This window comes from Mesoplodon mirus (assembly GCF_964341445.2).
Source record: "Mesoplodon mirus genome assembly, chromosome: 11".
NCBI classification, from domain to species: Eukaryota; Metazoa; Chordata; class Mammalia; order Artiodactyla; family Ziphiidae; genus Mesoplodon; species Mesoplodon mirus.
Window position 1 is genome coordinate 30,117,149 of NC_138987.1, and position 13,610 is coordinate 30,130,758.

At 48.6% G+C, this 13,610-nt stretch overlaps 1 protein-coding gene across 2 annotated transcripts in view; it reads left to right on the forward strand.

Annotated features, from left to right (window-relative positions):
- The window catches only part of RFX4 (regulatory factor X4), a gene marked incomplete at both ends in the record, with an annotated part of 171,482 nt that extends 158,115 nt beyond the window's left edge, over positions 1-13,367 (forward strand). For both annotated transcript variants that reach the window (XM_082636573.1, XM_082636574.1), the window contains 3 exons: positions 2,565-2,727; positions 4,602-4,740; positions 13,095-13,367. In XM_082636573.1, coding sequence (XP_082492699.1) covers positions 2,565-2,727; positions 4,602-4,740; positions 13,095-13,367 — 575 coding nt within the window. The remainder of the gene's footprint in view (positions 1-2,564; positions 2,728-4,601; positions 4,741-13,094) is intronic.
- Between the last annotated feature and the right edge of the window lie 243 nt (positions 13,368-13,610).

The window sequence follows — 13,610 nt, forward strand, 5'->3', positions numbered from 1 at the left end:
ATCTGCTTAAGCCTGCCTGAGTGGATCTGTTAGGTTGCTGGCACATGGCCATTTAGGGGTTTTGTTTCCCAGACCACAGGAGCCCATTTTTCCGAGAGTTCCACTAGCTTTTTGTTTGATAACGTCTATTTCTAGCAGCATTTACTCCTTCAACAACAAATTCAATGGAACAAAAATTTACTGAACACCTACTATTTGGCAAACCCTCTGTTGGGGATACAGAGATGAATAAGGAACCGTTGCTGTGCTCCAGGAACTCACACAAAAGTAACTTGTGCTGCATTCTCTCAGGTGATGGCTATTCTCACTGTGTCTTCCTACTGCTGGCGGAGCTGGGGGAAGAAAATCCTTTGGCTTCCCCGACTGCCCCTTTTAAAATAGCCACTGACCTCGCTGTGCTCTCCTGAGGTCCCAGGGCCTTGAAGGGTTAATTACTTGCTTGCTGTGGCTGGTTCATTGTTTTCCCAAACTTCCCACCCCACCCAATTCCATTTCTAATTGTGAAATTTGTTTAATACATTTTAATAATGTCTTTCTTTTCACAGAGGCAATACACATTCTTTACAGAAAAATACAGATAAGCACAATGAAGAAAAAAATGTTAAAACCATCCTCAGCAATAACCTGTTTTAATAAAAAAGGGTATTTTAAAAAATTACAACAGTTATATAATTTCATATGAAGTTCAAAATATAGAGGAGAGCAGTCAGGCATAATCCAGTCCTCTGAGACATGATCATTTTGGGTTTTTTTTTCCTTCTAGTCTTCTTGCATTTATTATAAATGACACCTAGCACACAGCCTGCTAAAGTCATTATCTTTGGGGGGAAAATAATGGTGTGGATATCCAAACCAAGAAGGGGTGCTTTTAGCCATACTGGTGGATAAGGATATTTGTGATTTTGCAGAAGAACATGGGTTTAGAAGTTTGCTGTAATTAGTTAAATCAGTGTTGCTATTCAAACGTTTCACCCCTGGTGACAGAATCTGACCCAAGAAACTTGTCCTTCTTCCTTGGAATCTGAAATGGGAAATAAAGAAATTTCTACTTTAAGAAAGTCTGATGTAAGAATACCTGAATTCATAATGAAGAGTGCTTGAATATCATTAAAAGCCTACCACGTGCCAGGCTTTTTGACATATATTATCTCAGTTAATCCTCACAACAGTCATACAAGGTATGACTTACATGACTTATATGACTTACATGATATAATAGGCGTAATTATCCCTATTTTACAGATTATGAAAGAAAGACAGATAAAATTTAAGAGGCTGGCTCAAGATCTTACAGCCAGTGCATGGCAGAATTAGAACCCAGAGCAAAGAGACATTATGGTAGAGTTCCACTTTTAAATGAAAACCTTTCCTTTATCTTCCCAGAAGAATTTCAAGATTAAACATGGTCTGCGTAGAAGGTACAGGATTAGAGGACCAAAGTTTTCTCTTTTAGTTCACCTTAAAAATGACCTCCCTTAACCAGTTCTTCAGTCTTCCATGTGCCTACAAGGAGGTGCTACCTTTTAAAATAGGTTTAATCCTTTCCATTATATCAACATTCTAAATTTATCAGAAATTAAGCTGATGACTTTATTATCACTATTAGTGATTTCTTAAATTACCATTTTTTATTCTATCTCATAAAGTTCCTAAGCCTCTTGAAGGTTTTAAATTTTGTCAGTTTCTTTTCCCAGTCCCTAGCACTTTCAAGGTATCCAATTAAAAAGCAAATTAATGGAATTAATAATATGTATGGAATAGGTCACCGTTAAGGTCACTGTCTAATAATCTTCAAAAAGACCTGGGCAGGCAGAGTCCAATAATCTACTTATCTTTGCTTAAAGCAATTTGTTGGATCCTTAACACCTGTTTAGTTGAATGCTGAGAAGTTATTTGGGGAGCCCGTCTGAGCTACATCGCCCTGAGCTTTCTTTTGTCCTCCCTCCTTCCCTCCCTCTTTTTCTTTCTTCCTGTCTTCCCTTTCCCTTTTCTTCCTTTTAAAATTTTTATTGAAAATCTTTTGGCCACCAGTCTCTGTGCTAAGCACCAGGGACCTAATGGTGGGCAAAACATACAAGGCTCCTACCCTCATGGAACTTATAGTCTGGTGTGGGGAATTAGGCATTAATTCTGTCGGCATTAATTCTATCACATTCATTAATGGGTGTAAGATTACAAATTGTGGTGGGCACCACCATGCAGTAAGGGATCTGACTTAGTCTGGGGTTAGGACACAGCTTCTTTGCATTGAGATATGAAGAACGAGTGGGTACCAAGGGAAAACTGAGGATTCCAGGTAGCAGAAACAGCATGTGCCAAGGCCCTGTGTTGCTGGGAATCATGGTACTCTGGAAAACATGAAAGAAAGCTGTTGTGGCTGGATCAGAGAGCACAAAGGCAGAGGGTAGGGGATGCTTCTTGTGAGATCAGCAAGGACCAAGACACATGCTTTATAAAGATTTTGGCTTTCAGCTGAAGAGCAATGGGAAGCTGCTGGCATTCTAAGGAAAAACTGGGGGTGTGAGAACTGTTACTGACTGATGCATCTTCGTTTGTCTCTGCAGGAGCGATGCAGTCATACACATGGTCTCTAACATACACAGTGACAACGGCGGCAGGGTCCCCAGCTGAAAACTCCCAACAGCTGCCCTGTATGAGGAGTACACACGTGCCTTCCTCCTCGGTCACACACAGGATCCCAGTTTATCCCCACAGAGATGAGCACGGGTAGGTGACTTTCCTGGGATGTTGCCTCGCTTTTACGTTTGATTTGAAAGGGGAGGGTTTACTCAGTAGTGGTTTTCTGAGGACAGGAAGGTTGCGCCCTCTGTTGAGTTCTCCGCGTGCTCTTGCCCCTGTACAACCGTCTCATGCAGTCCCCACAATGACCAAGTGAGGCAGGCGAGTCACCCTGCTTGACAGATGAGGAAATTGAGGCTGCACCGAGTCCAGTTCCCCAAGGCCACACAGCTGGTAAGGGTCAGGCTGACTGAGCCTGTGTCTGCCTCCGTTAGGAAGGAAAACTGAATACTCCCTCTCTGCAGCTCCCCTGGGTGGTCCTTGTGCACTTTGTAGCCTTATAACACAGCTTCATGGTGGGTCCAAGTCTTTTATGACTCGATAGGAGGAGGGCTTCCTCACCCGAGGCTGGAGGTCCCTGGAGGGCAGCAGTCACTCATGGGGTTCAGGGAATCCCCCTGGGTTCCAGTGGCGCTTTGGACCCTGAAGAAATAAATCATTGATTTTGCCCATATTTTTCCCCCTAATCTGTAGTGATGTTACTGTGATGAATAAGCTACAGATCCATTTAAAAGGGTAACAGCTTTTTGCCACTTTGCATTGTCTTTATTAAAAGACATTCCTCACACAGTGTCTAATGTGCAGTTATCTGAAAAGCACTTATGATGTTAAAAAGGGCCCTTCTTCTCACGAGACTCTGTCATGTAGGTACAGTAAGCCTCACAAGCCAGGTTCCAACAGACCAGCTCTGGGGGACACAGGAGGGGATGGAGGAGGGCCGCTCAGGTCCCTTCCATGTGGTAGCCTCAGGCCTGGCTGTGGGCATACTTGAAGTTAATTCCATAGGCTCAGGTGCCCCTGACCCATCAGTGGATCAGCCACCATTTCCTCACGGGGCCTCCTAGCGTATTTCCCCACACATTTAAAATCGACTTAGAAATTGTTTCAGAGATCTTCTGACTCTGCAGAAATGGCACCACAGACACCCGTGTGGTCATATGTCAGCGTCTTTGCTGTAAAGATGTTATTAAGGATAGTGGTAGGGCTTCCCCGGTGGCGCAGTGGTTGAGAGTCCGCCTGCGATGCAGGGGACGTGGGTTCGTGCCCCGGTCCGGGAGGATCCCACATGCCACAGAGCGGCTGGGCCCGTGAGCCATGGCCGCTGAGCCTGCGCGTATGGAGCCTGTGCTCCGCAACGGGAGAGGCCACAGCAGTGAGAGGCCCGCGTACCGCAAAAAAAAAATAATAGTGGTAACAGTATCCTATGTTTCCACAAGACTATTTTATAATAGAAAGTGACCCTCGGGGTCATGTGCAGCATTTTTAGTACAGATGTGAGAAACAAGGGTGCGAGTAGCCAAGGTCCCACAGCTGAGAAGTGGTGGAGCCAGGCTTAGAACCGGAGGCTGACGCCTGGTTGGCCATGGTGTTTCCCCCCTGCACCGGAGACATGGGGAAAGCAAAGGCCTGAAGAATACAAAAACAGAAGTCCCAAAGTAATTTCTTCTTTTTTTCCTATTTGACTTCAGGCTATAATATGGGGCTTTTTTACCACAACAGGAGAAGAGGTTTCCATCACTAATGATGTTTCGCTCAGGGCTGGTTTTCATTCCCTGCGCACCCGCCGGGTGGTGAGGGAGGTACGCTGAGGGGAGGAGGAAAACCCACCTGGGAGTTTAAAACTATCACAACAAAGCCGCAGAGTGGAGATGGTAGGAAACAGAAAGAAGAAAAATGGAAAACAAAAAGGAAGAAAAGAACAAAAAGGAACAAAAGTAGATGAGGTTGATGTTTAAAGGTGTCAAACTGATTTGTTCTCCCTGCTGTTACTCACAATATTCAATGTGCCTAATGCGTTTCAGGTACACGGGAAGCTATAACTATGGGAGCTATGGCAACCAGCATCCTCCCCCAATGCAGAGCCAGTACCCGGCCCTCCCGCACGACACAGCCATCTCGGGACCGCTCCACTACACCCCGTACCACAGGAGCTCCGCACAGGTGAGTTGGCGGCCCCGCTTGTTGTCCAGGCCTTGGTGTGCTTGGGGTCAGGTCTAGTCAATTCAACACAATTAATAAGCACCTTCTGCATACTGTGTGTCTCCAAGGAAAGGGCAGTCTTTTCCTCAGTGCCATCTCTTCCCTCCAGTGGCTGCCCACAGTGGGTGCTCAGCCAGAGTTCACCCCACTTGCTTTCACGCACACGGGTGCCGACCACGTGTCTTTAGTTCTGTCCTCCCTTTGACCTCTCTCCCAGGAGCCAAGCAGCCGCGATGTCTGTTGTCCTTTTTTCGGGCAGCCACTCTCAGACTGGATCTTTTGTGTCCTCTTCCACCACCCGCTCCTGGTGCAGTCAGAGCCTCATGGAGTCCTGTCAGGACTGTCATGCCAGCATCATCCTGACTGGTCTCTTGGTTTCACGTCTGTTCCTTTTCAGTCCAGCCCACACACACAACCTTACCAGAAGAGTCCTCCTGAAATGAACCCTTATCAGATCATTCTCAGGCCTTTGGCTCTTCACTGTCTAACAAACCACATTGCTCCTCTGTGGCCTTGGTGAGTGGGGATAGTGGCTGCACCTGTCACACCAGTGTTGGGGTCCTGTGCACTGGGCCCCAAACACAACTGGTCACCAGTTCCATCCAATTCTGCATCCTCGTTGTCTCTGCACGCTCCCTGTCCTTGCCTCAGATCAGGTCTTTATCCAACCTGGATGATGACAAAAGCCTTCCCATCTGTTGCCATGCCACTGAACTTGCCCCATCTCTGGTCCATCCCCAATACTGCAGCTGGAGGAATCTTTTGGGGGAAAAAAAGCCAACTGGCCATAACACTCTCCCTCTTTTGCATGTCATCGCTTTCAAAGTGAAGTTCAACTCCTTAGCACGTCTCTCAAGACTCATGATCATCTGGGCTCTGCCTGCCTTTCTGGCCTCCCAGCCATACCCCACCTTTGCCCCAGCCATGCCAGCCCACGTGCAGTTCCCCCAGGTCTTCGCAGATGCTGTTGCCTCGGGCTGGGATTCTCTTCCTCAGCCTCTTCTGCTTGCTGTTCAGGACAAGCATCCCACTGTCTGTGCGGCACTTGCTGACACTGCCCTCGTCCTGCCTCCAGGACCGTATTCGGCGCCGCTCCTCTGTACTCACATGGCGCACTGGGCTTTCTTCTGTTGGCATACTTCTCATCACTGACTTTCCTGACACCCACAGGAGACCCCAGCGCTCCTTGAAGGCGGAAATTAAGTCTAGGACCTCTGGGTCACAGCACCCACCAGAAAGAACAGCTAGCTTTTACTGAATGCTGTCCCGTGCCGAGCACTTTCCACACCTCCACGGTAACCCTTGCAGAAAGGAAGCGAGAATAACTTGCCTGAGGACTTGAACCCAGGCAGTGTGACCCTGGCTGCCCAGGCTCTTAAGCACCAGCCTCTGTCACCTCTCATAGAGGGCATCCACTGTTTGTTGAACAGAGAAGTGAACAGGAGGTGGGGCAGCATAAACAACTGTGGTGTGTGGCAGGCAGGGCGGCAGGTTTGGGAGGCCAGATGAGAGCTATGCTTAGGAAAGAGGTCCTTCAGCACGGGTCAGAGGACGACGAAGCAGAGAGGGAGGGGCCTGGCAGAACAGGCAGCGCTGCCAGGAAGCACTTGCAGGGGTCCAGAACAGAGGCGGCAGGACGTGAGCTGGGATGCAGGCTGCCGTTACATCAGCTGTCAGCGCAGACCTGCCTCCGAGGGAGGGCACCGAGCAGGGTGTACCCACGGTCCACGGGCACGCGGGGCAAACAGGCGTCTGTTTTGATCTCCATCCGCGGTACCAGGGGGAGCCCTGGTATAATCCCCAGACAAGCCAAGAAGTGGCTTCCTCTAAATCATCACCTGGGGCATTCCTTATAGGTCTCCAACTGCGTCACACACAGAGGCCTGTTCCCTAGGTACTGCTTCTCTTGGGAGCAGGGTCTGTGCTCCCCCACGGTGATCCCCTAAGTGACTTAGAGCTGCTGCCGTAGACTGGGTCACACACAGTCTAAGCAGCCCACTCATTCATTCATTCAGTTGCTCCCCCACGACTGTCGAGTGCCCACTGTGCGGCAAGCACTGCTTAGCCTCCGAGAATACGGGGAGAATGAGACGGAAGCGTGCCTGCTTTGGGGGAGCTTCGGCTCCAGTAAGGAGACACTGGCAAGATCAAGCTAAAATCCCAGCCACAGCTCCTGGCATTATCTTCCCTCTTTCTTCACTCCCTCATTCCTCCTCATGAAATTTCTGGAGCTGGTTTTTCTGGGGTGTTATTTTTAAAGCCTTTTGCTACAAAAAGGAGCCAGCGGCTCCTAAAGGCCCGCGCGAATGGCTCCTAAAGGCCCCCGCGGTCCCTGGTGATCGAAGCATCCACCCTGGAAACCACAGCGGTTCCCAGCTGGAGCACTATCAGTTAATCGCCGGTCCTAATCGAAGGGCTGAGGACTGAACAAACGCCCGTGGAGGAGCCCGCTGAACCCAGACTAGGTGTGGGAGGTGGAAGGGTCCTGCAGCCTCTTCACCACTGTGTCCTGTGGCTCTCAGGCAAGGTCCTTCCACAACCTCTGACCCCCACCACCCGCTCCTGCTCTGCACTTGGTGCTTAATGCCTTCATCTCCGTTTGTAAAGTGGGGTGGGGAGCCGTTAGTTATATAACATCTCTGCCCAGGTCGATGGGTTAGGGTTAGGGTTAGAAGGGTGAGATCAGCACGTCTCCTGGGGAGGGTACTGTCTAAAGACAAAGAATCCTTCGTTTCGTTTTTCATTAACATTTATGCGTCAAGCACTGTTTTAGGCACTTTCAAATACAGAGGCTCACTTAATTCTCAGAGCAACCTCAGGAAGAAGGCATTTTCCCCAGGTTTTAAAGACGAGGAAAACCTCAGAATGTAATTTGCCCCAGGTCATGCATCCAGTAAGTGACAAAGCGGACTCAAAGGCAAATTCTCGCAATCTCAACCCCAGGCCCGTGGCACTGAACACTACATGGTGTGTGTTTTAGGGGGTGGGAGGTAAATTGGAGAGGTTACTGCAGCTGTTCTTCATATGTTTCAAGTTCCCAAAGAGAAGAATCACACACCCAAGATACTGTGTTTCTTTCCTTTCCTGGTACTTTGGTTTAAGGTTGAGCACATAGGGGAAAATCCACTGCAGGGCTAATTAGTTTTAGCTTTCCAGAGCAGAGGTCAAGCCGTTCCACTCCTGAATACTGAATATCACACTTCATTACATCAGACTTAGTGGGGAAAAGATTAGTCTGAATGGAAGAAGAATCACAACCATAGAATATGGTTAAAGAATGCAGTTGGTCATTAGCACAAGAAACTAACTTCTGCAAGTAAATGCCTACCAGGTTTGCCTTAAAGAACGGATACAGCACCTCTGTGAAGTTCAGTAATCGCAGACATCCCAGCATTTATATACACAAAATAACGTGAAGTCATTTGTTTCTTGAAATAGGGCATTGTGTGCCCTTGTTTATACTACTCATTTATACAAGACATGCTTTCTTCATGGGTACTACAAAGGTAAACCTCCAGTCCTGTTTGAATTCTCGTAATTTCTCAAGTAGTGAGTCCAGATGAATCAGGTTGCACAGGGTAAGGTTTGAATTATTTCAGAAAAACACCCTTCTTGCCGCTGTGCTGCACTTGTCCACACCAAAATAAGTGAACAAGGGATGGTATCAGCTGCCCTTTCCCAGGTTCCCCATTCTCATGCCCAACCAGAAAGAGAAGACAAACCAAACACATGGCCACAAAGTATTTCTGAGTCTCATTCAACACACATTCATGGAACCTCTACCCTGTCAGCAGCCATGAATGTGAAGTGGGCCCTTGAGCTCAAAAGCCATTTGATCAACCAGAAGCACACTGGCTAGAAAGACACTTAGAGTGGACCAGAAAGTTGTTGTGCATTTCTCGTCTGTATGGCCAAGGCCCAGCCTTGCCAGCCGGTCACACAGCTCTCACGGCAACTCCAGTGGACCAGCCCAGGGCCAGTGGGTCCTCGATCTCAGTGGCCCAGTGACTGCTACAAAGTTTGCTTAGCGTGCTCCACTTTGGGATAGCATCCTGGGCCGAAGGGAATAAAAGCAGTCCACCATAGTGGTATAAAATCTCTGACTGTAGAGCCAGGCTTCCTGAGTTCAAATCTCAGCTCTGCCTCTGATTAGCTCTGTGCCTCAGTCTCCTCATCTGGAAAATGGAGATAATTCTAGTACCTATTTCATAGGTACTGCTGCGAGGTGTGAGTGAGTTAATAAAGGTTAGAACAAGGCCTAGCTCATAGTTCACACTCTGTGTGTATATTTTCATCATCATCATTTGTAACACCGCTGTTATTATATTTTCATAATTATAGAATTAATTTCTGTCTTCCTCAACTCTACTAGCTCTGTGAAGGCAGGGACCAGGTCCTTTTTTTCTGACCATTTTATTCCCAGGACCCAGAACAGACCTGGCCCTTGGTGGGTCCTCAGGACATACTCGTCAATGAATGAAGGGATGAATGGATCCTTACTCTGGTAGTAAGTTGCTGTCTGACCTCACGTAGATCATTTCCCCTCTCTTGCCCTCAGTTCTCTCACCTGTAAAGTGAGAGGTAGGACCAGGTGGTCAGTCACTAAGGCTCTTCCTTTCATTAGTGGACCACGATGCTATGACTTGAAGAAGAAGAATATCCATAATAGTTACCACATTTTGAAAACTTACTGCGTGGAAGCTCAAAGTGTTTCACATGTATTAACTCAATTAATCGTGACCCGAAGAGCTCAGCAGATGTGGACCGTCTGGCACAGTCTTGGGGAAGCTATGTCCTGGGTGGGGGGTGCCTGTTGGCAGAACTTTGGTCAGTGAGAGCCGCCTTTCATAGGAAAACAGTTTGTGCTCCCGATGGGGGCCACCTTTCACCCGTGCTCCAGTAGCAGCCCATTTGGTGAGGGTCAGGGATAAAGGGCTCATTCTTCCCTCTCCAAGTGCAGGAAAGTCAGCCCTTGGTGTGAGTAGTCACTTCTCAAAATAGCACTTCCTAAAATGGTTCCAGAAAGGCCCGGGGTCAGTCTCAGCTGAGATGGACTCAACGTCACGGCCCCTTGAGGGAACCTTTGCCCACTTGTGCACACACACGTGCACACACACGTGCCCACAGACACCCCTCGCACACCTCTCATGGGGTGGGGACTGGTGACTCATCTCCATTTTCACATCAGTAGCAACAGTGTGGGATTTGACCTAGAAAAGGCTAACTTCTGGTTAGGGGCCCTCAACAAAAAGTGCCTTTATCCTGAGCAGAGCTCTCGGGACCCCAGGGTTTGTGCCCAGCAGGCCCGAGGAGCCCGCGTGAACCCGGATGTGAAGTGTGAAAGGTGAGGCGGGTGCTCCCGCCAGGCTAAAGAGGGGCCTCACTGGCGGCTTTAATGGCCAGGCCGGGCAGCGGCACTCCAGCCTCTCAGCTTTCAATGGTCTCTTCACCACGGGGAAGACGAGTCACTGACTCATTTGCAATTAGCTGACCTAACGGGACAGAATTTTCCAGGCCGGATTCTGTGGTAACAGAATTTTATTGTCACATTGGAGATATTTTGAGCCAGTCTCATTTCCAGGCAATTACTCTTTTGAGCCTGTGACACAACCCCTGGGCACAGCTGCATCTAGGGTCCTTGATTCGGCACAAAAGACACGCTCTCTTGGGCTCTGTTGGGGGGAGCCTCCAAGTCCACGCAGTGACGTGGTACCTACACAGGCCAGGCAAGTAGGACTCTGTCAGAAGCATCAAGCTGAGGCCTGGTCAGGGTTGTAAGACCCTGTGGTCTGTAGGGGAGGCGGGAGCTTAAAGGAAGAGTGACAGAGAGATTCGAGTTTAATGGGCTGTGTTCCAGGAAAGGAGTGTCTTCCTCTCTGAATTCTCTGCAGTTCAGTTGTGGTGGGTCATGCCTCGTTTGGGCCAAACTGATGTGGAGGAAAGTACCAGCTCAGGACCGGGCTTTTCTGCCAGCTCTCCCACTAGCTTGCCATGTGGCGCCTCACTTTATGGATGCTAGTTTTCTGTACAACATGGGGTTGGATTATATGATCCCTAACGTTCTTTCTAGCGGTAACGTCCTAGTGTTCATTCACCAGATAAGTTATGTAGCACCTGCTAGGTGCCCGGCATCATTTCAGGTGTTGGGCATATGGTAGAGAACATGACAAAGCCCCACCAGGAGCTTAGGAATATAAGCCAGTGGAAGGAGACAGCTGACAAGCAGGATGCTAACTAAGATCCTGACCTGAGAGACGGGGGGTGAGGCACTTAGCTTGGAGAGAGAGGATGTCCAGAAACGTCTCTCTGAAGAGGTAACATTTGAGCTGAGGTCTAAAGAATGATGAAAAGGCAGGCATGGAAGGAGCTTGGGGGTAGGGGTGGGGAAGAAGTGTTCTAGGCAGAGGGAACAGGTGGGACAAAATTCTCTGAGGTGGGAACCAGCTGGGCAGGCCAGAGGACCAGAGAGGAGGCCTCTGTGCCAGGGAAGGGACATGCATCCAGGGAGCTTCCCTGAGAGACTCTCAGGAGGGGGAAGCCACCTTTTGGAAAAAATTAGAGACCATTTTGTAATAATACTTCTTAATATTACCTATTTAACACCCGGGATCTTGTTATCTTGGGCAGGGCCCAATCTCAGTACGGTCTCTTTGGGGTTTAGAATGGGTCCTAGGCTAGAATCCCACCGCCCAGGCCTGAGGGTCCACCGTGGCTGCCATGCACGCCGCTGATTTGGGGATTATGAAAGGCTCCGTGTGCTGTCCCTGGTCTCCTTGGCAACACCCCTTGGTGCCTCGTCCCCCCAGCTCCCAGATACCACCTACGCCCTTCTCCCTCTTTCCTACCTGTTCTTCTGACTGCGGAAGGCGTGTTGTCTGTCCTAGGTAGGACAAAACCCTCACTACTAGAACTCGGCGCCCTCCTCCTTGACCTGTGAATAGCTGGTTCTCTTCGCATGCTTTGGGCCTAACAGCCTTCCCCTGCTGCCCCTCGGGCTCCCACTCAAAGAGGCAGAACAGTTCCCCTCTGGCCCGCTCGACTACAGGGGCCACCACTGTTGTCATAACCCCTTCTCCTGGCTGGCTAGGCTTCAGCCTGTCTGTCTCCCTCACAGGGGGCAGCTTCCCACCGAATCCCTGGGGGCTCCACTCTCCAACTGTCAGGGAAGACAGATGGGGAGCAGAAGAATTCCGACATTTGCACATATAGGCTCTCTCCCTACTCGTTGCCCTTGCCTCCCTTATTGACTGGCTCCTGCTCTTGTTGGGGTGGCCCTTAGCACAGCAAGGAAATCTTTGTGTTGCCTGGCCTGCACACCCGGGAGCTCGCAAAGGGAGCCCAGAGCTCCTCCCCTTCCTCCCCTCTGATTGTACTAAAAGCGGCTTATTTGCATAGCTGTCTCGGTAACTGAAAAGAATGTAAAAGCAGCAGCACTTCAGGGGCGCTCCTCTTATTCCCGATTCTTTCCAGAACGGCTTCCCCTCTTCTGGTGGCTATTAACACCTGTTTTCCTGGCCTGCACAAAAGCACCTCCCCTCCCATTTGGCTTATCTTGACTCCTTCTTCCACATTCACACCAAGCCCAATAATTTACCATTTCCAGCTTGTATATCTTCTAGGACTTCAGTGAATGTGAACCAAAAAGAGAGATGTTCTCTGAATGATAGGCACTAATAATAACCTTTGAAGCTGTTGAGTTGCTTCCTCTTCAAAAGCCTGCTTTTAGGTTGCAGTTCATAATTGAATTCAACTGTAAAATGCTATTTTTAATGATGTCATTGTGTTTTTCTTGGCAGTATTGTTCTCTTGGGTTGATGGAGTGGGACCTATCACATCTCCTAAAATGATAAAGCTCAAAACCATCCATCCATATATCCGTATCTATTTGGACATGCTGTTCCTCCTGTACACACACACACACACACACACACTATCTCTCTCTCTCCCTCCCTCCCTCTCTCTCTCTCTCTCTCTCTCTCTCTCTCTCTCTCTCTCCCCCCCCCCTTGTATTCCCAGTGGGGTTATTCCTTCTTTTGGGTTTGACTCCCCAAAATATTGCAGATTAAGAGCACGAAGTCAGTATTTTTGGTTGAGTGACTGTCAGCCTAACTCTGGCTGTGAAATCCTTTGCATTTCTCCTGTTATATGCTTCCTAGACCGAGAGTCAATCTTTCAGAATTTCACTGATTACTTCCCATCAACTTTCATTAACAGCATCTTAAGAAATTTAACTTAAACTGTGAACATGACTGATATTGTGTATGTGCAACTTCAAGCTAATTTTAACTTTGTGGAATTTCTTTCCCCTCAACAAGTACCCGTTTAATAGCCCCACTTCCCGGATGGAACCTTGTTTGATGAGCAGTACTCCCAGACTGCATCCTACCCCAGTCACCCCCCGATGGCCAGAGGTGCCCACAGCCAACACGTGCTACACAAGCCCGTCTGTGCATTCCACGAGGTATGGAAACTCTAGTGACATGTACACACCCCTGACCACGCGCAGGAATTCTGAGTACGAGCACATGCAACACTTTCCTGGCTTTGCTTACATCAACGGAGAGGCCTCCACAGGATGGGCTAAGTGACTGCTTTCATAGAAATCCATATTTAATATTAATAATTATTAATAATAATAATAATAAACTCAACACCCACCCCCAGAAGAATTTTATCTCAATACATCATAACTCCTGGACTATTCCTAGGCATCCATTTTCCTTAATGAACATGAGGCTGGGATTCAGTGTGGGATGAATAAACTTTAGTTCAGAAACGGGACTCACTAAGAGTCAGTGAGGTTGGGTTCCTGTAGCCAAGCCAGACTGGAC